Source organism: Dromaius novaehollandiae, chromosome 3 (assembly GCF_036370855.1).
Source record: "Dromaius novaehollandiae isolate bDroNov1 chromosome 3, bDroNov1.hap1, whole genome shotgun sequence".
NCBI classification, from domain to species: Eukaryota; Metazoa; Chordata; class Aves; order Casuariiformes; family Dromaiidae; genus Dromaius; species Dromaius novaehollandiae.
Genome location: NC_088100.1, coordinates 129,783,903 through 129,810,775, shown reverse-complemented (window position 1 = coordinate 129,810,775; position 26,873 = coordinate 129,783,903). Strand labels below are relative to the sequence as shown.

Here is a 26,873-nt window from a genome sequence, read left to right as displayed (position 1 = left end):
CGACCTCCGGGGCCGCCGAGGCCGCACCGGGAACTCCCGCCCGCCCGCCCTTCCCGGTGCCGCTGCCGCCGCCGAGGGGGGCTGCCCCGGGCCCCCCCGCCCGACAGGCCCTGGCGGCGGGAGGGGGCCCGTCCCCGGGCAGGCCCGGCGGCGGGAGCGGGCCGCCCGCAGCGCGGCTCTTACCTGCGGGCTGCGCGAGGGGCGGCGGGGCCCGGCCCGGCATGGCGGCGGAGGGGGGGGGGGGAGGGGGCAGGGGGCGCGAGCGGTTATCTGAGGCCTCCCGCGGCAACCGCCATCGCGGGGGAACCCATGTCACGGCGGCAGGAACCGCGTCGCTGCGGCCCGGCCCCCTCCCGCCGCCGCCACCGCCCACTTGGCCCAGCGCCTCCCGGCAGGCACCGCGCCGCCGCCCCCGGAGCGGCGTCACTTCCAGCAGCGACCGGGGCGGGGGGGAGGGAAGGAGGAGGGGATGAAGCACTGCCATGGGCAAATGAATAAATAAACAAATAAAGCGGCCACGATGGCGCTTCCCCCACTAAGAAAGGCCACCGGGGAGCACCGCAGCGGAGCGGCGGCCATCTTAAGTGCTGGTAAGCGCCTTCCGCTGCGGCCGCGCCGCCATCTTGGGTCTGGGGTGAGGCGGTAACGCTGCGGCCGCCATGTTGGGTGCGGGCAGCCGCTGCCGGTGGGCGGCCGTTACCGCGGCGTAGCGGTGCCCCGCGGCGGAGCGCTGAGGGGAGCGGGGCGGTGTGGGGAGGGGGCTGGCGGCTGTTAGCGGGCTGTGAGCGGCTGGGGGGGGGGGGAGGGCAGCCCTGGTGTGTGGTGTTTGCCGTGCCCACACATGGGGGACGTGAGAGGTCTTTAATTAATTAATTTATTTATTTATTTATTTTAAGGGAGTGTCCCGTGGAGCCCTCCAAGGTGAAGCGAGAATTGCGCGTCCTCGGTGCCTGAAGGCCGTTCGGGGGCTGCGCCCTTGCCTAGCGGTAACGGGTCACTGCGGGAGGGCGCCCGTGGAGGCGGCTCGGCGGGAGGGACAGGGCACCTCCTGAGAGCACCCGAAATAGAAATGGGAAATCAGGGCGGACAGCCGCTCCGTCTCGGGGCTGCCCAATAAATGGGTGCATTAAATGGTGCTGAAAGATGGCAAGATCAGAGCTGTTGAAGGGACTGCGCTTCACGTGTGGAAGTGATGTTTTAGGATACCACTGAGGTGAGGACTTAGGTCTTCAATAGCTAACAAATCTAGCTTGTGTCTTATTACTCTGATGTTCAGGAAATTCATGGTTTCATTCCTCACTCTTGAGGTTAAGACAGCATTTCTGCCTTGATAATTGTTTACTGCAAAATTTTGCCTCTTTGAAGTTTTCTGAGGGTTTGGGGGGATGTGATCCCATATATATGATCCTACAATCCTGTTTTCAGATCCCTCACTGGAACAGACTGCATATCACCATTCCACCTTTTATGTCTCTGTGACCAGGGGTAAATCTCCTGAACATCAGAGTCTGCAAAACACTTAATCTGAGTGGAATCCCCAAGGGCCTGTCTTCATCAAGCTGAAACCTCAGTTAATAAGCATCAGGGTCTGCTAGAGTTACCATCTTCAAAGAGTAGTTTGGTACAAATTTGTTTCTGGAAAACAAGATTCATATGTGCCTACACTTTACAGAGAAGGTTTTTACATAGTCTAGCTGAATATGTAAGTGCAACAACAGTCAAATCATGCTGTAGTTGAACTGGCTTTCTCAAAGTAGTATTTTACAGTTTTGTTGAGTTCTTGAGTATGCAGACTTCATAGAGAGATGTTGAAATACTGTGTCAAAGAGACGTGCAGTGAGTCTATATTTTTTATATATCTTTTATTTGCTCTTTTGCCCAAAGAGAGCACAAGCAGACAATGATTTGACCTCATAAATGAAAGAATATTTACAGCAAAATCAGTAAGTGCTGAAAAATAACAGAACAATACACAAATACTTCTGTCTTTCAGTTTTTCATTGGTTTTTTTCCTGTTTTCTCATACCTGTTTACGCTGTATTGATAGATATTGCCACAACTCTGAGCACATTAAAATCATGCTATGCATTTTTAAATATGTAAAAAATGTGCAAAGCCTGCCATATGTCCTTTGACTGCAGTGAACACTGTACGGCAATTAAAACATACTAACTGCTATACAAATTAAAATAATAAAGTAGTAAGCGAAGTATAATATTAAGGCTGTGTTCCTACAGAAACTTAAGCATATATTTAAACATGCGATAGTTCTGCTGAGGAAGGCTTAGAACAAAGTTACATATACAACTTTTCATGTTTGAGATAGGTTTGTGGAATAAAAATGTAATAATCTGCTAATTTAATAAATAAGAAGGCAAGGATGTGGAAATGCATATTTGTAATGTTTCAGTTACATTAGGAGTCCCATTACAATAGCTGAAAATAATCATAGGTGACTATTAATGAGGTTGTGTGTCTCTCAAAGCCGTGTGATTATTAACGAGGCTCTGTGACATTACATTTCGCCTCCTGGTGGCTGTTTTCTATTTTCAGCATAGTGTCAGAAATGCAGCATGAAGCTTGCACTGACCTGGCAGGACAGAAAGAAGCCATGGGGAAACAGGAAGCTAGACAATTTGGGAATCAAAGATCTTTTACCTCATTCAGTGTAAACATTGTGTTTTACAAATTGTAAGGGTGAAGAGAAGAATCTGCAAAAGTACTGGAAGACTTAGTTGTAAAGCAACAGACAAACTAGATCACTGCTTCTTTGTATTTAGCAGTGGCCATTAAATTTCAGGGGCCCAAAACATACTTCACGTGTGGTACTAGACCATGAAGAATTGTTTGCCATTTCAGCTGTGTTTGGTTAATGGTCACTGGCCATAAGGGTTAATCAGTCTTATAACAGCATTGTAAATAATAGAATTAGAGGGGCTATTTCAATAGACGTCTCATCTTGTACAGCTGATGTAGTAATGATGTGACTGAATATACATGCTGCCCCCTTAATGACCCAGGTAGTAATCTGAGCTCCAGCACCCCAAAACAAATATAAAGCCTTCTGTGGAAAACACCAATGTCACAAGCACAATTGTGTGCCACAAGAAGAGAGCCAGAAAGATCGACAGTGTCAGTAATTAGGCCCTGGAATAGAAGGGAAATTGTTAAGTAAAATTTCCAGGTGATTTGAGGAGGTGAGTCATATCCTAAACTACAAAGGCAAAAAATCTCTCCGAATGGTCTCTGCCAGTCTGACCAGAGGGAAATTTCCTTTTCTTCTTTCTTGGTGGTGTTCAGTAGCTCCTAGGACCAGAAGCTGAGTCTGTAAAATTCATTTAACTTGAATGCAGGATTAGATGAGAGGTGAGTATTCCACCTGAAAAATGAAGTGATCTTCACTTCTTATAAACAGTGTGAATGATTAACAAGCTGTATGAGGTTTTTAGTCATTCCTATGTCAGCTTTGCTGGTTGAAAGAGATTACATTTGCTTATTATGAAGACAGAATGACTCTTTATAATAGAATCAACCATATTAAGTATTTGTTCCATGAAACAGAATCTGTGAGTTACAGCCTTACTTTCAAGGAGCTACTTTCAACACCTGAAACTTTTTTTTTTTTCAGAATAACATGGATTCTGAACACTGTTATCTGAAGATTTCTAGAGTGTTTTTCTGTAAATCTTCAAACAAAAAAGTACTTCCAAGCAATTTCTTTTCTTGCAGAGCAGCAGGGTGAAGAAACAGTGTAATCTTAGGATAGTCATCTCAATGTAAAGCCCTATCTATATAAGACAATAGAGGTTTTAAGTCATGTGAGACTCGTCTTGGTAAATCCTAGATTCAGAGTTGACTTGAGTTAGCTGCAGCCAAGAAGCTTTATCGGTCACTAGCGCAAAATCTGAATCTGTCAGGAGAGGGCGCAGCCTTCCTAGAAGTCCCTGATGGAAAAAAAGATAGCTTGGTGTGTCAAGGTGATTCAGAAAGTCTGTCTCCCAAAAACCATATAGTCTGGTGGTTCAGAGACTCCTCCTGGTTTGGGAATTGAGCATGTCGTGGAGTAGTTCTTATGATCTACATCCATGTCTTTCATAAAATGCAGTCATTCATCATTCTCAAGAAAATGAACTATTTATAGGAAAACAGTTCAGTTTTTTTATTTTGCATTTTGGAGCCTGCAGTACGGTTATAGGGGAATCACTGCATGGTTAGCTATAGTATAAGTTATACTATGTATTACATTGTATAATATAGAATATCTTCTGAAAGGTGTTGGATTGCTGGCAGTGCATGGTACGCGTCTGTTCTCTTCTAAAATATATGCAGTATAGCATGGCTCCTGGCAGCACAAGCTTTTCCTGGCTTCCCTGCCCAGTGTGTGGGGAAGAGGCTTATTGTCATCAAAGACTAGATAAATCTTTAAACTTCAGGCAGTTTACTTCCTTCTGCTGAGTCTGGCAACACTGCTGGTCAGAAGCTAGATAATTCTGTTTCCTAAGAAATTGTAATGCTCAGCTGTTGTTGTTTTATTTCTCTTTGTTTTTGGAGTTGAATTGGACATTTGAAGATTTAAAATAATCCATTGAATGAATTTAAAATGTTCTTTGGACCTATCAGATCATTTCATTTCACTAATGCCAAAGCCTTTTGTTTGTGTTATTGTCAATGTAATATGAGCTAGTTTAAACTTTTTCTGTGGAAATGAAATATAAAAAGTAAAAAGCAATTGAAAACAGGAAGTCAAGCCAATACATGTTATCTTAACAGAATGTTTTGACTTTTTCACCTCGTAAAATGAAACTGAATTGACATTTCTATGAAGCTTTTTTTAATTCAATAGAACTGCATTTATCTTGGACCATTTTGGCTGAAATAGCCCCTACTACAGCATTATCAAGCAGAAAGTGTGTGACTGAATTCACTAATCAACATGAAAAGCTTTATGTGAAAATTGCTTCTGGCTGTGATTTTATGAGGTGAGTATTGTCAAAGCTGGCTGAATAAGTCATACACATTTTCTTCTGGCTTCTAAATAGGCAACAGTTAGTGAAAGAAAATTGTGCAGTTACTGTTGACCTAAGTTAAACACAGCAGCAGCTGAACAGCGAATGAGGCAAGTTGCCCATTACTGAAGTTCACTGCTGATCTATCCTTCAGCACCAAAAAGGTGGTAAAACTGACCTATGAGCAGCTGTTGATTTTTTTTTTTCTTTTCTTTTCTTGTTTTTTTTTTTTTCTTTGAGTAGTGGTTAGTGTCCCTGAGCTTCATCCACAGTCAATGCAGACAGCTTGGCTCTTCCACGGGCAATTTGGAGCACCCATCTGTGCCGGGCGAAAGACCCAGGAGTGCCTCCCAGCCTGGGGACCTGGGGCTGGAGTATCTCGCTCAGTTGTTCAGTCACTGAGATGTTCTTCTGAACATCTTGAATGCTCATGTCTTCTGCGTTGCTGCTACTTCCCGTTAGTATTGACCTCTGGGCATGCAGAATGACCAGGCACCTGTTTCTCTTGTTTTGGGGATCCCCCCAAAATGTCTCTGCTTTTCCCAGCCCTTCAAGGAAGGCACTGTCTCCATCTGTTTTAGTTGCAAGGGCATAAAATACTAAACCTGCCACATGCAAAACAGCAGTTTTGCGCTGCAGGGTTTTTTTTACTGTTTTACACAAATCTTAGCTATCTTTACGAAAGCCATAGATATGAAAGCTAGAAAGCACAACTGCATCAACAGTCCAATCTCTTGTGATTCATAAGCCATTAAGAATCCCACCATTGCACTTAGACAGTCCTAGATGTGTTAACTAAGAACCTCACTTAGTTACACAAGAGATGTAACTGCAGTTATTTTATATGGGCCTCAGAAACCTCCTGCATCCAAAAGGCCCATAGGTTCTTTGACTTTGCTCAGGCTTATTCATGCAAGGATGGGGTTGCTGACATTGAGTGTTTTTGAGGGGGTTTCTTGGTTGGTTGGTTTCCTCCTGAGGAGCTCCTTTCTGAGTCTCAATCATGCCTGCAGCTGGGTTACAGCCTCTAACAAACATGCAGGCACTCATTCTTGCTATAGGAGGGCTACCCAGTGGATTAGCCAGCTCACGAAGGCCAAAACAGTCCCATTTTCCCTGCTGTGGTTTACCCCGTAGCCTCAAAGTGGCAGAAGTTAATGACCTCAGTGAGGTAATAACAGGAATACACCTGGCCTCAATGTACTTTTATATGCAACTCCTCAGCAGCACCTGTAAAATGTATTTTAGCATATGTACATTTTAATGAGGAAGGGAAGGCTTGTGAAAAAAAGGCAATAGACAAACCAATACAGCTGCTAAAAACTCATGAGCTTTCAGGGATGATGGCACTTCCTCAGGTGTGAGAGAGAAGCAGCAAACTTTAAGACAAGTGCAGGCTGAAAACCATCTGACTTCAGCCATAATTTATGTTACTCAGCGAAGCAGAGAGAAAAAAGAGCTGCCAACTGTAGCAGTCCACGAAGCTATGACCAGTTTATTGAGAAATGGACATCCGAGTTGGTGCATTGGCAACACTTACTATTTTCTCCCAGGTTTGACAACACTTCCTTCTCACATAATCTCATCCTCTGGGAGTACCTCAACTGTCAGCAGGAAAGCAAGAAGATTTCTAGCTCTCCCAGTGGCAGAGCAAAGCTTGTCAATGTGACTTTTTTTGTTCAATAAAAGCTCTAAATGTAAAAAGCCAATAAGAAAATAATTCAGAATTATTCATTTAAAGACAATCCCTTGCCTTTAAGAGGCCTGGTCTGTGAGTTTTGTAGATTTAAGATGAAAAGTGCTGAAAATATTTGAAGACCATTATTCCATTTTAATGTTACAGTTCATAATTTATTTATTGGACAAAGAGTTGAATTCCCTGGCCATCTTTCTTCCTCCTTGTGCTTCATCTCCTCTTTTGAGGCAAGAGCTACCAAACTCCTTCATGGATCAGGTGCAAGTAGAAAACTCTGAGGTACAAACTAGTAGTACTGTGTATGTGATGAGTAATGTTACAGTGGTCTCATGCTGAGCTGCTTGGGGTGATAAAACACATGCCCATAATCTCTATTAACATCTATTTTAAGGCCTTTTCACATCTTAGGACAGTTGAGCTTTCTTTGGAGGCTCAGCAACACTCAAATTTACCTCTGCAGTTGGTTTTCTTTTTGCATTTATTAATGTTCCTATATTTAATAAGACCTGCAATATTGTGTAATTGCACAAGGTCTTTTCACATCTCTATGTCAGCATGGTCGGGGAAATTCAGATGCATCCCAAAACTGCCCAGACAGGCAATTCAGCATAATATGGTGCAAGTCCTGAATGCAGGCAGAAAGATCTTGGTTGAAAATCGATAGCTCCCTGTCCGTCCTGGCAAAAGTTAAAGTCACGCAGCTGTCTAGATCTAAGCAGTTGGATATAGTGGAACAGGAGAAGTGAAGAGACTTGGTGAATGACAGCACGCAGGCTTGACTTAGGGAGGGGGATACCTTCTGCTCTTCAGACAGGGCTCTGCGTGAGCCCAGCCAAACTGCTGAATCGCTGAGGCTGGACCAGGCATGCCGCAAAGCCTGGCAGGTGGTGCGGTGGGTTTCTGTGGATGCTTCCCTGCAGTGTGCAGGGGGGTAAGGATGATTCGGGTTGGGCTAGTGACACACAGCCTGGCAAATCATCCATCTAGCAGCAAGCACAAACATCGTGCTGGCCACTGGGCATTTTGTTTCTTAGTCCGATTGTGTGGGAAGATGGGACTTGTGCAATTGTGCAGGTTGACTCATTTCAATCAAGTCTGACAGAAAGCTAGAATAGCTGAATATGCCTTTTAATGTCCTCTCCCACCTGTTCCACTGAGGAATAGCCCTCTACGTGAGCTCACGCCTACCAAAAATCCAGGCAGAAGAGCAGCAGCTTAAATAATTTCCCAGCTATGGGATAAGCTGCACTATTTTAAACACCAGACTCAATCAACTGCAAAGCATTAACTCGAGAAACTGGAGCTCCCTACTTCTGGTGCTCGTAGGATTTTTTGTTAGGATTCATTCCTTGATTTTGTTCCTCACAAAGCTGTCACAGGCTACAGAGGTACTTTGGAGACATCCACTGAGACCCCCTCATGTTTGCAGCACCCAGGGAAATCTGACCACAATTATTTTGGGTAGTATGGCTGAAAGTTGAAGCTACGTGTACAGTGAGCTTCCAATGACGGAGATGGTCAGAAACAGTCAGAATGTTATGGGGAAGCCCCAGACAGCTAATATTGAGGTACTTACTAAATTTTCAACAATATACAGCACTGCCATCATCAGGCCCTTATTCCTCTGAGCTGATGTTAAGGCACAAAGATAATCATATTGATGATGATGATATTGTTTTGGACAGATTTTCCTAGTGAACCAAAATTATGTGACTAACAGTGATGAATATCAATTGAAAAATAAATTGAAAATACTTTTTTCAAAGGATCATACCCTTTTCTCAGTACAGTAAATAGTAAAGCATCCATTAAATGCAAGTGGAAGTAGGATTTAGTTCCACCTTGTAAAATGGCTGACATTTTTCTCGATTAATTAATGTAAACTTCTGTGTCACAAATGCAACTGCTATGCAAAGAGAATAGGTCCTTTCACAGATGTTTTTCAAGATACTTTTTGTCTGTCAAACTACTCCCTGCTACCTGCTTTCAGTACAGGTAACAGTGATCAGGAAAACTGCTCAGGGAGAGAAACAGCAGGATAATGAAGGCAAGTGCAAGGACAGCAGACTTGGGAGGCACTGGGAAGTCTGACACCCCCCTTTTCAAAGTCCAAGCTCAGCCTGAGATCTTCTGAGAGTGGCAGGATCAGGTCAGTGAGGAGAACTAGTAAAGACGAGATAAGTAAATCCAGGTGCTGAGTGATCTGCTTGAATTCCCTGGGATCTAGGTGAAGGCATCCTCTTTCTGGATTGTGATTAACTCTGGGCTTCAGTGATGGGATATGGGTGCTGAGGGTTTAGGTGGTGTCCTTGATGTGCCCTGCACGAGCCCTTGCCACGGTGCACTCCCCCTTGTCAATCACTGCACATCTCTGCAGCCACCATACAGCCTAAGTGCAGCCTGCATTAGCCAAAGGAAGTATATATGCATCTTAGAGTAATGGGCCATAGCCACCGCTTCTCTCATCTTATTCATGGAGTGTGCATTAGTGGTGAATTTGGCCCACGTTTTTCAGGTTTTAACCGCTGAACTTAAAAAATTAATAAGCAGAATAAAACACAAACATATCAATTTACGTGGTCTAACCTAGGTGCAAGAAGTGTGGATTTCCATGATAGTCGAGAGAGGGCTATTCAGAGCACCCGTGCTGCGCTCCATATTCACCTCTGGCTATAGAGGGATCCAACAGACCAAATCTAGAGTAGATCCTGAGGATTTCTCCTCAGGCACCTGTTTATCCACCTCGTGCAATGCTGATGAGTTGGAAACACAGCTCCAAACAGCACCAAAAGTGCCAAGACCTGCCTTCCCAATGCAAGCAGATTGTCAGGTGTTTCAAAGGAGTAACTTTGTCTTTCTTTTCCTGCATTTACAGAATTGTTTATAATGTAGGCCAGGCGGTATTTGCTGTCTGCTCAGTCAGTAGCAATCTGGTGCATTTAAATGAAAAACTCATTGCTATTTACAATCTGTTTGCATGCAAATGGCATTGGTCCAATTGCCCAGTTGTGGAATGTTATATGAGCAGAGCAGATATAATTATATCCAAATTTGGCTACAATCCATATTTTGTCCATATTTATCCATATTTTGCTGCAAAGGGTCCTGTTGTCTCCTTTGGCAGGAAATCCCCTGGGCAGAGAACATATCCTCAGTAACTCGCTAGTTTACCCCTTACTGGGTAGAGTTCCCAACAAATCCTCCTCTACGGCAGAGCCAAGGGGCATGACCCTTCCTAGGGATGCAGCTATCACCAGAAGTCAAACCCTTGCCTCCCTGGCAGCAGAGCGCACTTAGGAGATGTTGCAGCTTATGAGATCATTCACACTTCTCTGAGCAGCACTAATTCCTGATGCAAAATCTTCTGGCGATAGCCTGGATTTTCTGAGGAGCAGACTTGCTCCTGTGCATGCTGTCGTGTGGTGGGGCGGGAGGGAGTTTCTGGAGCGCTGCAGAGATTGAGGACTTCTCTCGCCAGTCAGGTGCTTGCTCCTGCATATTCAGAGAGATGGTGGGATATGAACAAGCTCTGGTTCAAAAATAATACAGGCATTTTAGCACATGACTGCTCCCCCTCTAGCAAGTCTTCCCATACATTCTGGGACCATTTTATCTGAACTGTGCTGGTGGAGCTCAATTTCTAGCAGTTGTCCCTTCACAGGGTCACTTCAGGGATGAGGAAAGCATAAACCAGGCCTGGTGGGGTGGCTGCTGCAAAATGACCTGTTCTCCTCTGCCCATAGATAGGCAAATTCAGGGTGGATGGTACATCTACTTTGTCACTGCAGAGGGTGTCTTCTAGTCTTTTTTCCATATGAATGTCTTCAGATGAAGTGTGACAGCAGGTTACACTGAGAAGATTTTTCCACTCTGCAGTTCTCAACCATCAAGAAATGCTTAAATTACCCTACAGGCTGAGCCTTCAGATGTTACTTACACATCTCTGATTTTGGGTGACTATTTATACACTGTTACTAGCTAGGACACTTCTCTGGAGAGTGCCTCTTTCCCAGTCTGAGTTGCAGACAGAGCTACAACTTTGTGCTACCTAAAAAAATAAATAAATAAAAAAAAAGGGATGCCAGTCCTCTGCAAAGCGTGACAAAGAGCCATTGTGCGCTCAGGTTTGCCTTGGGGCTGGTTTGCCTTTACAGAGCTGGGCCAGCTTTGCCTGAGTCAGGTTCTGTTTTATGCAAGTTATTGTTGTGCCTGTAGTTCAGTTTAAGAGTGGATCAGATAGGTTTCTTCCCCCTTCACAATTATTACCTTATTATCACTCTGTTTGTTAATGTGTGTGCTGGTAGCATCACGCAGCTACAAGCATGCCCCAGGGCCCAGTGCAGTAAGTGCCTGTGGTGGTTTTTCTCTTCTGTTTGCCTAGAAGGAGCCATCACAGCATTATAAGCTTATCTCTAGAGTTTCTCCAGGCTCATTCTTGCCTGTAGGAAAGCTTCATGTGTTAGGCCTGGATTTCTGTAGCAGAAGCTGGACTGTTACATCCTGAGCTGAAAAATGACCTGTTCTTCTCCTGCGTTGAGACTGGTACGAGGAGGCAGATGGCAGAAGGTCAGAGCTGTACCAGACCCAGGTTCAACGCTGGCCCTGCAATGATCTCCAAGTTTCCCTTGGGAGTTATAATTTGGTTAGAATAAATATGATGGTGAATGGGTGAGTCCCATGAAAAGTGGGAGATAATCTCTGCAGTTATGGCAGCTAGTGTTAGTCCGTGGAAAAAACACAGCGTTTATGTGAACTTTGAGCATCAGTTTTATTCCCATGTTTCTAGCTGATCTAATAATACCTTAATGTTGAATTTGACCATTTCACATGCCAGAAAGCAAACATTGCCCCCACATGCCCTTTTCCAGCCCGTGAAGGTGCTCTCTGCATTTCTCGTTGCACTGGTATCATTAAACTATGAAAAAACAGAATCACTTTAACCAAAGCAATAGTTGCCAGAAGAAAGGGATCACGCAGGGGACTAGAAGTGGTAAGTTGCTCTATTGGCAGAATGCAGCAGCTACAGTGATATCTACCTAACACACATACGCGTAGGCTTTGGACTCACTAGCATTAAAAACATTTTGAAGGTCTGGAATAAAGCTGTGTGCATGTGCATGTGTGTATTTACACTTTTCCTGCAAAGGACAAGGAAATGAATGTGATGCCTGCTTTTTTGGTGCTTAATATTGTTTGTCTGCATGAATATTTTCTCTGAGGCTTAAGTGCCTGGTCTTTTAAAGCTAGTGGGCTGCTCCCATGTAAAATTCCTTCTCAGGATATGCCAGAGGAGCCAGCTGCAACTAAAACCCGGAGGACTGTGTCCCAGTCATTCTTTGACCTCTCCTTCTTTGACTTGCTTTATCTTTAAATTACATCCTTAGAGCTCTCAGTCTGTCGAAATAGGACCATGATTGCCCAGATCGTTGCTCACAGAAGGTGTAGTTTGATCCTAACCTAATCAGGAATCAGTGGGTTTTCCCCTCATATCCGCTGGGGTGTATCAAAAGGGACTATCCTGATATGAAGAGTACAAAACAGGCAGAAACGAGAAAAGATTCAGACTCCGAATCTCTGAGCTCTGAAGGCCTCACTGTCCTGCATCCCACAGGCAAGGAAAAAAAGCCCTGTGAATGGGAAGTCTTGTATCTGAATTTTTCAGGTTTAACAAAATGCGTGAACATATCGTAGTCTCTCTATTTCTGTGGTCTCTCAGAGCGTTTATCCCCAAATCTTTGCTCAATCTTTAGTTGGACAAAGTAGATACAGAGATCGAAATGAGTAAGAACACATCAGGACTCCTGCATTTGGCTAAGGCTGCATATAAAAATAATATTGTCTTAGAAAATGAAAAGCCTGTGTCCTGCATCTGCTGAGCAAGGGGTTTCACGCCCGTGTTTTTTCCCTGTGTCCTGGCAGATTCACACAGTGGGATGCATCCAGACTGAGGCTAAGTAATCAGCTGGAAGGCTGTTATCTCTGCTGAAACACGGGCCTCTTCCCTTTCTGTTTCCAGGAGCTCGGCCCGTTCCTCCCTCCTTTGTTAGAGGCTTCAGCGTTACGGGAAGGCGAACGCTTTCACATACATCATAGCGTTGGTGCTGGCTGAGGCTGAGCCCAACACGTTGTTTCTGTCTCGTCTCCCAGAGACGATCTTTTAATAATTAATACCTGTTATTTATGCCTTTTGGTAAAGCACTCCAAAACACCTGCTGGACTGACTCATGGATTTTGTGTATCCAGTGAGCTTTCACCCGTCTCTGGCATTCAGCTGTTTCGGAGTGACAGAATTTAGAGTTGTGCACAAAACTGGGGACTCGGAACAGCTCAGGCCAGATTCATCTGCTACTGTAACATCAGCAGAGTGCCAGCAAGGAGGAATCTGGGTTTGTTTACTGTACATTTGAGGGTAGGAGTCTGCCAAGGAATGAAGGCTGAGTATTGAGAAAGTCGGCATCACCAGAGCTGTTTTTCAAACAAACCCACCAGCCGCTGGGTTTGGTAGCTCAGTTTCTGGGAAGGTGCTGTCCTGTCACTTCTTTCACATGCAGGTGTAAAGAGCTCAGAAGGGCAGGGATAGAAATTAGCTTGTTCAGCCTGAGTAAAATGATAAATTCGTTCTCCCAGAATATGATTCTGCTTTATCTGGTTTTACTTTTGGTGGAAGAGGAGGCAGGCAGTGTTTTCCTACTGCCACCTACTTGGGCAACTCAGCACCTGCTTGAAAGTCGCTAAAGGTTCCCATAACCGATAATTGCTTTGGATCTGGCTCCTAGGAAACTCTGCTGTAAACAGCATTGGAAGTTATTAAAAGTAAAGAAAGGCCACTTGTTTACAGAGCCCTTTCCACATCCTGTGGCAGTTCTGGCTGATAGAGCGTATTGTGTTTCTGACTCCTACGTGCGGGAGATGCTTGCGTCACCTGTGGGTGCTGCAGAGGAATGTAGTAGAGTTGCTGTCCTAAGCGCCTCACTCCTTGCAGGGCTTTCTGTTCAGAGCTCTTTCCAAGCCTGGCAGGATGGCTGAACCCCTGTGAAAGCAGAATTGCAAATGTCTTTTGTTGTAGGAGTGATGCATAACCCTCTGCCTTCAGCAGTGGAAGCCATTGCTGTTCTTTACCCTCTTACGCTGGTGGTTTCCCTCCTATTAACAGGTGCTTAAGGAAATGTTTGGAGTTGTCTATCTTTGGCCTGTTGTGCCAGCTATTCTTTTTTTTAGCCTCAACTACAGGATGTACACCCATGTGAAGGATATCAGGCATGTACATTTGGGTGTTTGTTAGAAGGCGAGAGTCCTTAAGGTCCCTTTATAGTCATTGGAGTTAGGTCCTCTGGAAGGCCATTCAGGGCATCAGAATTGGCTCTTATAAATCATCCTCTGGAGGAGTGTCTCTCTTTCCACTGTCTATATAGGGAACCCACAGAGACTAGACTCAATTACCGTAGCTGAAATTAGATGCTGCAGTAAGTGGTGTGAATACCCCACAGTTCCAGCTACTACTCACCCACAAAGAGGCTTCCAGTTTTCCCATTGAAGTAGGCACTCAGCTGGCATAAGCAAAAAAGCAGTCTTTGTGGAAAATGGTGTCTTAAACATCAATCTTTATTGCACCAAATACCTCTTTGAAATCCTCGCCCTGGGAAGCTGTTGACACACGTTCGAGTCACTCTCCCATCTTCTCCCAATAAATGCATGTGTAATTGTGTTTGTGTATACTAGTTACATGTTGCTGTGGAAGTCTTGGCGTGCTGATATACATCTGCATGCCAGCCTTCTCAGCCTGTGGCTCCATGGCCGTATATGGAAGTTCACCTGTGAAGATATCCCGAATTTCCCTTTGGACCTGCTCGGGGTCTAAACCAGCAGCTCGGAAGAAGGCAAGCAGAGCTACTGTGTGCTCAAGACAGATGGCAGCCTCTGGCAGCGAGAACTGTGGCCTCCCAGTTGACACCTGGTTCGTGTTGCCTTGAAACCTGCAAGGGACATCTCTTGCTGCCGTGCCCTCCCCAGAACGAGACAGTGCCTGTGGAGCGGTGTGCTCTTGGAGGCCAAATCCAGCTATTCCCTTCCAGCACTGCAGGTGGAAAAAGCTGGCTTGAACGTAAAGGAAGTGACAAAAAATACCTGCAGGCTGGCCAGAGGCAGGTGGGAACAGGCTGAGGAGACGGAGGTCCGTTCGGTCTGGTGCCACGGCTGCGTAGATTCGGTGTCTAAAATCCCTTGCGGGCAGAGAACGAAATGGTAGGAGACATTAGCTGCAGTTAACTTGGGGGGCTACTATGAAGCCAGGAGTATTAACGCTTGAAAGCACACATTTTAGCATAATTAGAGCCTTTTCTGAAATGAAGATAAAACTTGATATGCAGAGTCTATACACTTAGATTTCATGCTACACTACGCCCCTTGGAGTAGGCCTTTATCTTACATTTACATCAGGATGTTAGGCAATATGCCACCACCTTCAATTTACTTTAGCTCCAGCGACTGCTACTTCTTATCGTGCGGATTGATGCAACATGCTAATATGTTTTAGAAAAGCTTCCTGTCTTGTATTTGGTTATTAGGTTAAAAGCTTTGTGTACCTTGAAGCAGGTGATAATAAACATGATGAAAGAGTAAAAAGAGATAAATAATACTGAGAAGGTAGTTTAGAGTCTTCTCTACCCATCCACCTATTACAAGATCAAAGGGCCTTTAAAGAAACCGATAATTGGTACACTAAATTTGGACAGAGAGGAACTTTCTTTGCAAAAAGTATTGGTGAACATTGGTGAACAATATCAGCATGCATAAACTTAGCAGAATTACAAAAAAGACTGGGCATTTAAAAGCCCCCAAAGTCAAAATGTTCTGTTATAACATTAAATATAAAAAATTCAAGAGTACTGAATAAATTTCAAACCAGTTCTACCCAAAGAGGATTAAAATAAAGATCTATCTGGGGCAAGTTATGCTACAGCTCTTTGCCACAGCATCCCTTGTGCTGTCCTCCAAAACAAGGTCTAGTCAGCACAGCCAAAGGCAATACTGAACTATCTGGACTGTCAGTTTTATCAAGTGCAGCAGTCACGGGGTTCCTGTGATGGGCTGTGATCACCAGCCTATTTATGTCGAATACAGCTACGGTCTGCTGACCTGGGCCTAGATCGTGATGTGGCTGCAAACTAAAGGGAGATACCTGACTGAGAAGTGGATGGTATCTGAATGGCGTCTGACACCGACCCGAATGGTTGCTGGATGCTTCGAGTGGGCAGTGTTTAGTTCTACAAGTGAACCCAAGTGCTGCTCCATTTGGGTTGGCTCAGGTTGGCTCTTAGTGGAAAGATTAAGACCTTGATGAGTAGTGTACAACTCCTGTCTGAACGAGCCCAACAGCAGGGCTGCTAGCCTGACTGATACTATTCCCAGACAGTCTGAAACTGCCTCTTCTGCTTTACAAGACCTATAAATGCTTTACGAGACATACAAGTTCCCAACGGATGCTGCTGCACATCTGCTCTGCACAGACAGCTTCTCGTTACATCCCAACCAGCTCTGCTTAGAGGCAGCTGGGGCTTAACAGGTCTATGGCCACACCTGGTATGGACACGCTGCTCCGCAGATGCTTCGTCTCCTCATCCTGGAAAGTGGGATTCTACTTTTCACCAGCTTCCCTTCCACGCTGGCCGGAGTGAACCACAGTTTTTGGAGGACACCCTTAGAGGTAAAAGCTCTGTGCTTGTCAGCTGTTGAATTTCAGAGCTGTTCAGTCCTGCCCTTTCCTCCTCCCCCAAACAGTAAAATGGTTCCTGGCACTGTCCAGGAATTCATCTGTTGGCATTTTAATATGCATGTGTATGATCATCCAATTGCTACAATTACACTGTGGGAATCTGTTTCTAAAAATACACCAATCACTGCTGCCCTCCAACACTAGCAAGAGATAACGTATCACGTTCCCTAGTTGCCAGTGGCACACAGGATGAAGCTAATCAATACAGCTGGTAATACATAAAAACAACAACAATTATAATTGCAACTGATTTCCCTTTCATTTAAACACATCATCTTGTATCCTGCATTATGGCAGCTTCAATTGAACAATGCATTAAAATGATCACGTGCTTCCCTTCTCATGTGCTAATTAGGACCCTGTTGTTTTGCTTGAGAGCATCTTTTGAATAGCATGAAGAGGTTGGGTTTAGTATGAGAGCCGTAAACCAGTCCATCCTCTGGCAGCTGCTCCATTGCTATCAGTCAGTGTACTTCCACTGAAATCAGTAGGAATCTACCTGTCTGCAGCGCTCAGGATCTAATGGTGTATTTTGTCTAAGGAACTGTATGTGTGCATCGTCTTTTGAATGCAAGGTGCAGCAAACTACTCCCTGCTCAGAAACCTGATCTTCCGTGTTCCAGCTTCTCTTCTGCATTATTTAAATTGCAGGTGAAAGCACTGTGAATCGGTGGAGGCTGCAAAAAAAAAAAAAAAAAAACATAATGCCAAATTCAATTTTTACCATCATTCTGAAAGGATTTTGTGTTACAATAGTCCTTTATTGTGTTACAATAAAGTTTTGTGGTGCCACAGATGAGCTACTCGCAGTGTATGACGTTACTCAACCTTATTAATGGTGGATATTCTGGTCCAAAATAACATGTTTGCCCGGTCAGTGAAGGGGGGGCCCAGGAGCCTGAGCTTCTGTGTTCTGGCCAGAAGTCACAGTGCTGAGACATTAGATGTATGCACATAGGTGTATTCCGAGTTACAGCACTGAGTGCTGAGAAACTCCTGTTACATCTCTATTCTTCACTTTCCTGGTCCATAAATTGACAGCAGTAATGCTAGAAATGGCAAGGATTGTTCATGAATTAACATGAATTGCAAAGTTTGTCAGTGCTTCAAAGTTTTTCAGTGAGTGGTGCTAAATCAGTTATACCTTGGTCTGTGTCCATCCAGGACATCCAAACCTCTGAGGCCAGGATCCACAGGTGAATTCCTCTGGCTGTGGGATTTCCACTAACGGTACTTGCTTGTGGAGGGGACCTGCCACCACTCGGAAAAGGCAGTGGGAAGGAAGGGGATTGGAAGGGGAAGCTATGTGCTGCACCCATGCAATAATCCAGAGCTGCACCAGCTGTGCCCCTCACCTTCTGGTTTTTAGCCAGTACAGCTCGTTGTACCTTTCTTCCAAAGCTGGGATGTAGAAGGAATCTCGCTATCCTCTACTTCGTATTTTTAAATTCAGATATTTCATTTTGCCGTGGAGACTGTGCTAGTCTGTTGCTTTGCCAAGAATGTGTCTTCCACTGAGAGCCATATTTTCTCCTTAGCTCTGATCCGGATCTCTCCTAGGCAGTGAATATCTTTCCCATTAAATAGAAAATGTCTTAGAGATCAGCCAAGAAAGAATCCTTTCTGCCTCTTCGAGCATTCAATGCTAGAGCTGCTACTGCAACTTGTCATACATTACAATACTGTCAGCACTGGCTCTTCTCCCTGCACAAGGGCTTTGGGGGCCAGATGCTGACAGAGCTGCTGAGTATATCTCAGAAACGTCCAGCCCAGCATCTCCACCAGCGCTTGGTGACATCCAGCTCCGCAGCATGAGGGTCTACATCTCTGCTCATTCAGAGCAACGCCTGCTCACAGCCCCTGGCCCCTTTGCTGTTAATATCGGGTAGACCAGTCCTGAAATCCTCCTTGTTTCTCTGCTGCTGAGGTTTGTTGTTCAGCTTCAGCAAAAGCTTTTGCTCATAAACCAGGCTTTTGTTCCTACTTTTCGGAGCCGTAAGGAAGCCCCGTACTGTAAACCAGGAGTCAGCTTAGTTCTGTTCTGCCATTGCGTCTGCCTGCCAAGGGAGATTTGCAGATCTCCTTCAGCCACCTGGGACAGAGCTGCTGGAAGATACGTCCTTCTCAGGGGTTTTTGCCGCGTGACCCCCTGGCATTACAGCCCTGGTCTAGCAAGGCACCAGTGTGGAAACCGACGTTTCCAAACCCGAACAAGATGAGAAATATATAACCTTTGGAGAACGCTGGAGCCAAGGTGATGTTTCAGAGCCAGCTGCTATTCTTAGAGGAGCTGTGTAAGTCATCATGTAAAAATAAGATCCAGTGCAGTATTAGCAGAGTTGTATTCATGGTATTTCTGTGAGTAAAACCTTCAGCATTAATTGGGTTGGCTTCAAGCTCAGAAACAGTTCACCAAAATAAGGCCCAGCTCTGATGTGTATGTACGTAGTACTGATCTGAATGGGAAGGCAGTGCCTGTATCAGGTGCTCCTAATGGAATGTACCACCACTTCCTCACCCAAAAACTCTTACCTGTATTTTACAGGTCAAGACAAGAGCTTTTCCAAGGCCTCTGTGGGAGTTAGCCACTAGAGAACTGCTGCAAAACAGCAATATTGGGTGTATATATCTCCCCTTTTGAAAATCCCCCCAGGCACTTACCCTGCCGTTGTCCTGCTGTGCGGCAGGGGCTAGGTGCTGCCTTTATGCATAGTGGGTGCTCTGCCAAGGTACAGCCAGGCTTCAAACCTTGTGGAAAGGCATTTCTAACATGCCTGTGTCTGGAAATATCAAATAGGTGTGGGCTGACCAAGCAGGGGCAGCTTGGGGCTTACATTCCACACATCTTGGTTTGCCAGCGTTGTGCAGGACACGCTTCTTAAGGGATGCTTAGGTTGTGTCTCTTCTAAAACAGAACAAAATTCAGAGTGGTTTGGTGTAGGGAGGATATGATATTATTTATCTTCCTGCTCAATTTGAGTGCCAAATGTAAAATCCAAAATCAGAAACAGCAAACAGGGCTTGCTCTAAGGAGGACCGTATCCCTAAGTGAGAAGGTTTGTGTGCACCACACACACAGCTTTGTCATCTATAGTGGGTGTAATGAAGGCGATTTTCAACCAGGGAAATTTTTGCCCGTTGGAGGCAATACCAAAAGACTGGGGGGCAGTAGGCCTTCTCCTGTTCAGCTGCAGAAACAGAATACAGGCTGCTCTTGGGGTCACAGAGCACAGACCCTGCCGGGGCACCTGATAGAAAGAAGGTCTGAGGGAAGGCGAGGTGAGTTTCCACCTCTGCAACCTGCCTAGGCACACTTCTGCAAAGGGGTTATTGAAGCCTGACGTTCGCTGTACAATGCTGCTCTACGTGGCAGGAGGGCTCCTTCCTTTAGAGATTGCACTTGGCTCATTTGCCCAGACTCTATGCTGGGGCTACTGGAAGTGCCCTCAAACGTAAAATCTTGTCTAAAGCCCATCAAAGTCACTGAGAAAATCCTGCTGGCTCTGAACCAGGTCAGTGCCATACAAATTTCTGGCTCTTATGTGTATTTATCTCTGCTCTCCTTATTTTTGCTTTGCATCTGGGTTACTTGACGTTGTTCTTTAGCTTGGGTTCCCTAGATGTTTTAACATACCCCCTTTGTTTTAAGACTGTGGATAGTAAATAAAGGGCCAATTTCAGGCTGGCTGTGAGCAGGGATGGCCACAGATCCATGCTGATGGGTTAAAGCTAGAATGGACTGTGTGGGAAGCACCTGACCCATTACCATTTTACTAGGAGAAAACCAGAACTAACTACATTCAAATCTTGCTCATCTGCTATTTCAGATTTTGAGGTTTGCCTCAGAAACCTAACTCATTTCTTATAACCGCAATCAGATGTTGGGCATAATCCTTTCCTACTTGGGGTCATGTGAATTTTTTCCAATAGCTTTAGCGAGAAGAAGCTGAGACCTTGAAACTTGCTCTTGCACTTGCTCAAGTCAGTGTGAACTTTAGTCAGGATCACACCAAAGAGTGAAACGCTGGATCTCATAACGCCACGTCTCTAGAGCTGGTCTTGTGGTTTTACTCACCACGTAATCCTCACTCATGAATCTAGTCCCACCAGCGTGAGCTGGACTGTGCGTGTTACGCTGCAGAGACAGGCTGCTTTATCCAATGCAAAAGTGATCAGGCGTCCGTGTCAGAAACCTGATGTCCTGGCCCTAAGGTCACAGCCATGCGTGTTAACTCCCGAGGCTTACGCTGCCCAGTGATGAGCAAGCAAGCTATTCTTTCCTCTAATAAAGTTGTTTGATTGTTCTGCATGATGCATTTAAACTGAGAAGTGGTTTTGCACAAGCTGCTATCAAAGCTGCACATCTCATTCCAAAATTTCACACTGGTTTTATGAGTGAAAGAGTTAGCTATATCTGAAAAACACTCAGAAGATAAAAGAGGCCAGACGTTAAAGAAAAAAAGAGGGTGTCTAATTAGGGTTAGTAATTCATATAAAAGACAGAACCACCTAGTGAAGATTTTACATTTTATTGTTATTAAAAGTTCATTATCAAATTGGCACAACACATAAAAATAGATCTGTGGTGAATGATACATATCATTATTATTATTGCCAGATCATTTCGTGCACATCCTCACTTTTTAAAATCAGAAGGTAACAGACGTGAAACATTTCATTGGCTAACTGTGAAACCACTGTAACTGCAACGAGGAGAGGCTGTACTTTCTGTTGACTCTACTCAAACAAGTAATGCAGACAGAAATATTCCTCTCTTCATACTTAAAAATAAACTCAAGAGAATGAATGAATACACACACTTTTAAATATGTCCCAGCTGAAAATATAGACTGGAAAGGGAGGGCTGGAAATACCCCCTTTTCCTGTGGACCCACTTCCATTTAAGTCAAAGGGAGTTTTGCTCTGGGCTTCAAAAGCAGCCTGATGTAGCTATTTGTTGACAGATGGATCCAATAGCCTAGCGACAGAAGCTAGGGAGGACCTGTGGCAAAGTGTGAGTTTATTATTTTGATGCTGCACATGCTGCTGAATCTCCTGGTTATAGTAATTGAGCGTGTTCTTAACAGCAGTGATTGCTGGGAGGAGCTGGGAGGGTGTATCAAAGCCAGATAAAGCGTCTGCAGCTCCTTTCTTCTCCCTATTTGGGCTGGCTCTAGTTCTGACCCCACACTTCATTCACTGCAAAGTGACTTTTACCTGTAAGCTTTCTGATCCACATGAGAAACTTGGAACAAACCCCACAGTTATAAAAACCTGCTCGGGTCACTAACTGTTTGTAGACTTGTGTGGACGTAAATACAGCTTTTCCTCCTAACTCCTATGCTTGTCCCAGTAAGCATTTAGGGCTGCCCTCAGCCTCACACTCGTTCCACGTACCGTCGTATCAGTTCTATGGGTGCCAGGGAGGCTGCTTAGAGCTGCCACCGACAGGCTTAGCAGAACTGCACTTCTGCAGTTTTCTGTGTAAAAAGGTCCCTGTAACCAACCTCAGCAGTGACAGCAGCACTGTGGATTTCTGCGGGGAGCAGCTCTCGTGACTGAGTGGCAGGACAAGCCCTCTGTCCAACACGCTGCTTGATTGTCCGCAGGAGAGAATACCTTAGTGGCATGGCTGCCTCTAAATTTTCCTATTATTTATTTAGGACCCTCTTTCAAAGGAGGAATGCAAGACCACAGAGCCAGTTCATGCCTTCCAAACTCTTGGCCATGCTGTTCTTTGCAGCGTGTTTTGATACGGGGGTTGCAGAAGGCAGCAGCTAGCGGTGTGTCAAACGCACACGCTTGGGCAACTCACCGCATCCGAAGCCTGGGCTCTTGCCTAGCTCCGAAATGCCCGCTGCTTATCCTCTGGACTCCTGCTCCATCAGGACTATACTACGTTACGCTGCCACAGTGCTGCTAGCAAGCTTGGGAGTACTGTGGCCACTTCGTTGTCATTTCCTCCCCGGTGAATAGTTTCAAATCCTGGAAGATAAAATCGCAATGCTGCTCCCACACGTTAAAATCTCTGGGCTTCCCTTTCGGCTTCGCTTCGGGAGAGTGACAGGGTGGGAACTGGCAGAGCAGAACGGTGCATCAGGCGCTCTCTTTGGTTTTCAGGCTGAAAAATTTACTCGAAACAACCCTCAAGAAAGATGCTATGCCTCAAGCAGATGTTACATTCAGCTCGTTTAGCAATAGTACGCCTATTTCTTCTCAAGCTAGTCAAGGAGCAGGGAGAGAATATAATATAAGCTAGTGCAAATTCACACAGACAGCATATGAATATTTAGTACAAAATGTTCTTTCAAGGTGGGGCAAACATTTCTAATTGTGATACAAAAACAAGGTATTGCGTAACATTTTTAACAACTTGGCCGTGAAAAAGCATTTCTGTGAAATATGTTTAGACAAAGACTATCTCACACAATACCGAAGTATTTCAAGGCTCTTTCTGAGTAGGAAATAAACTTATGTTTTTTAAAAATATATCGGCTTTATCACAGCCAATTCTAAACACAATCAAGTAATTTGGGGACAGTTTTTTGGGTTGTTTTCACTTTTTCTTTTTTAGAAAAAAAACAACACTGTGCTAAACGGAGGGATTTCTCTCCACCTGGTTTTTACCCATTCAAGGCTTCTTTCATTTCAAGATTAATTTCCTGATTCAGAGGAAAGAAAGGAGATATTCAGCTAACAGATTCCAGCAAGAGATTTCCAAAGTTGGTTCATGCACTGCCTTGTTCCTGAAGAATCAAAGCTTCCAAGAAGTTCACAGACTGTCTGTTCCTACTAAAAACAATACAAGCTACTGGGAGCAGAGCATGCTGAAAACCTGGCCCAGTTTGGAAACAGTCTGATTTCAACACTAGTATGGTTTATATCCCAAATGAAGATCTGAATAATCCCTCAATTCTGGAGACCAAAGAATTCAGATATAAATTTTGCAGCACAGTCTCCCATCTTAAGCATTTGCATTTGGCTCAAAGTGTAACTGAACAAAAACATTTAAGGCCTTGGTTTTATTTTGGTTTTCTTTTCTTTCTGGTGTAAAAGTGTCCAGCAGTAGCTTCTGATTGTGGTTAGCCAACCTAAACCGAGCATGCATGGAACAGCCCTTGGTTACATACAGACCTCATCCTTCCTTCACCTGCCATAGCCTGGTACTGCCCAAGAGCAAAAGAAAAACAAAAAGGCTTCCAGAAGTGTGTTACACGGACAAATGAATGCTGACACCCTAACTGTGATTTTCTGAGCACTCAGGCAAACCACAGTACATCAGAAGTGGGTTCCCACCCTTCCTGCCTCTGAGCCCGGCTTGGAAACCACAGCAGGCGGAATCAGGTGGTGGGCGCTGCTCTTGGTAGAGATACGCAAAGGTAAAACCAGAGGGAGGCTCAAAACAGCATTTTCCTGAGACAGAAAACTACTGGAGCAGGAATGCACTGGAGCGTACAGCACAGCGGGCAATATCCCAAGGGCCTCACTCCCGACGGAGATGCCACCGGCACAGCGGTGCTTAGAGCTCATCTCGGCACCCCTGGCCTATGTGCTGTGCTGTGCTGAGCCCGTGCAGGGTAAGAAAGGCCGGAGGGTGCCCCAGCCTACCGCAGCTACCGGGAATCCCAAGGGGCTGGAAATACAATTCAGCCAAATCCTTTGTTCTGGGCAAAAGGTATGGAGGGGAAATCTCTATTGGCTTTGTGCTACCAGGAAGATCTCTTTTGGTTTTGCGCTGTCACAGGGTCATGGTGCTGGTCTCTCCAGGCTGGCACTTTCTGGCCCACCAAACTAGCAGGGGGACCTCAGGCAATGGCACCGCATCAGGAGACCTGACCTTACACATAGAGCTGGAGAAAACACTGGGCAAGGTGGGTGCTAAATCTCTCTCCAAACAGAATTTCGTCTTCTACCTGCATCTGCTTTAGAGCTATAGACCATTTCAAAGCTGGAGAAAAATCCAAACAGCTCATGTAGAAGCACCTTTCCCTTGGATTTTTATTATTATTATTATTTTTTTAAAGAATATATTTTGTACCAAAACACTGTCAGCATTCTTTACACAATGAAAAATGATGCCATCATCATGTATCATGTAAAAGAATAAAAACAGAGCAAGACAGGAATATTTCATATCAAGATTCAATCTATCTGTAGTACAGAGTCCGATGTAAATCCTAAAGCCACACACCAAATAAAAAGATCACCTGAAAAATAACAGGCTCTGGCTTAATTTGGAAAAAGGGGGAAAAAAAAGTCAGGGAACTTCAACATTAAGGCTAAAACTTCCATTTTTAACTTTTATTATGTAGGTGGCAGCCTGATTCTTAACTCATTCACACTAGCAGCACCCCATTGGCTTTAGGAAGAGATTTACGCTTGTGTGAAGTAAGAATCAGGCCTTTATGCCTTTGTGCTCAGAGGACTCTGATTGACCTCAACAGGCTTTGGACTGGAGCCACAGTCGGAATTTCAGCTTGCAGTCTAAGGCTTCTTAACTGCAGGCCAAATTAGCACAAAATGAGGCTTTGCAACTGGCATTCTATCCTTAACTTTGGATATTCCAGTTCTGGTTGCCTTAAACCACATCTTTATTGCAAGCTTAACATCGTTCTGTTTGTGATATTCTTCTCTGCTTTTTTTTTTTTTTTTAAACACTGTGCTACAAAAATTGCGTTTGTATTCTGTGTCTGAGAAAGTCCCTATATTACATGTTTTCATAATTGCCTAAATATACATTTATATCATAACTACTCAGAAAGACCTGCTATAGTCTATTGTGAGCAGCCAAGGAAAAAGTGTTGTCCTAAAGAAGTCAAGAAATGTGGTAGTGTTCATTTATAGTGTAGCACAATGACTGTGTTTATACAGCTATACCTAGTATTTAAAAAGCTACTTGAAAAGTTATTATTCATGTGCAGTAGCTGATTTTCAAGCATTAATAACTTGGCTGTCTAGACAAGTTTTAATTGTCATATCAAAGGCCAAATATGTTCTTAAATAAGTGCAGAAAATCTCCCATCTCCCCAGCAAAGAGGCTGGTTGCTGAACTAAGCGACAGCCAAATTTAAATTCTTCTGGAGTTATAAAAGCACAGCTAAACCTACAAATTTGCTATTTAAGTTTTAAAAACAGATTGACCTTAATTCAAACCTGTCCTGTGCAGCAAAGTTAGAAAGCCCTGAAAAACAGTTTCTAGTGAATATGCAAAAAGTTCCCCCCAGCCCCCACCAACTACCGCTCCCACATTTTCCCAGGGCCTAGAGGGCTTCATTAAAATGTGACTGAATGTTCAATAGGAAACATGATTTTTCAAGAATGATATGTTAAGTTTAAAAGAACCTAAGACATTTTGTACATTCAAAATGTTTACACTTTGCTGTTCTTAGCGATCAGTAATATTGTTCATTTTTACTAATAATACATACAATGAGTATAAATAAATAAACTACAGATAAGCTTTAAAAATCGTATTAACAATACATTGTGCAAAAACTTGTAACGATCTACATTCTATGCCAATACCCTGACTAAAATATACAGGCTGTGTCCTGACACCCTCATTCAGTTTTTACACAGTCCTTGGGCCAGATCAGCAGGTGGGAGCAACCAGCGAAATTCCACTGCAAACGATGGAGGCGAGCTGATTTACACCAGCAGAAGAGCTGGCCCCCAGGTATGTGCAAAAATCCCACAGACATCAATGGGAATTGTGCTCGACTAAGGACTAGACAGTTTGATTGTACCCCATTAAAGCAAACGGGAGTTTTGTCACCGATTTCCATGGAACCGGGCTCCTGCCCCGTGTAAGGACCTCAGCACGTGACCCTGTGTTGTGCTACACTACTCCACTTCAGTGCAGAAACAATATTTGCAAAAGAAAAACTTTTTTGTTGTTGCTGCTCTTCAGTAACTGGTTTCAGCACAGCATTTCAGAAATTGCCTTTCTGTGAGATTAAAAAAAAAAAAAAAAAAAAAAAAAAAAGACTGCAAGTCTTTCTGAATCCATTCCAATTTGATTATCCAGCACAGGTGAGCTATTCTGATCCAAGAAAAATGGCTCAGTGTCTATTAACCAACAATGTTCTTCATTGGGATAAACAACAGCCCAGTTCAACGGCATATGAGGAAAGGACCGCACACGGGGAAAGGAATGGGGCAGCCTTCCTACTACAGCTGTGTCCAGAGCCGGCTGTCACTTCTCCAAACAGATGATGGCACCTGAGCCGCTTTGGATTCTACAGTTCTAACAAGGTCAGCCAAGTTTTGTAAGCTGAAGATCTCCATTTATCTTTATCGTGTCAATTGCTGACAATGTTTCAATACGGTGGTAAAAATCAAAGAGCTGATGTCCATCCACAAATATTCTAAAACGGGGATGCTCACAAAGTATCTCAAC

General features: G+C 44.4%; 2 protein-coding genes and 1 long non-coding RNA gene across 5 annotated transcripts in view; 1 reads left to right on the top strand and 2 right to left on the bottom strand.

The window, feature by feature from the left end:
- Positions 1–365, bottom strand: part of AFTPH (aftiphilin) — a 47,788-nt gene extending 47,423 nt beyond the window's left edge. For all 3 annotated transcript variants that reach the window (XR_010388680.1, XM_064510131.1, XM_064510132.1), the window contains exon 1: positions 184–365. The gene's annotated coding sequence lies outside the window, so the exon portion shown is untranslated. The remainder of the gene's footprint in view (positions 1–183) is intronic.
- Positions 344–26,459, top strand: LOC112989400 (uncharacterized). The gene is made up of 2 exons (XR_010388683.1): positions 344–590; positions 897–26,459. It is a non-coding gene; the product is annotated as an uncharacterized LOC112989400 (long non-coding RNA).
- Positions 20,988–26,873, bottom strand: part of LGALSL (galectin like) — a 9,823-nt gene continuing 3,937 nt past the window's right edge. The window contains exon 5 of the mRNA XM_064510133.1: positions 20,988–26,873. Within this exon, the coding sequence (XP_064366203.1) occupies positions 26,730–26,873 (144 nt within the window). The 3' untranslated portion in view covers positions 20,988–26,729.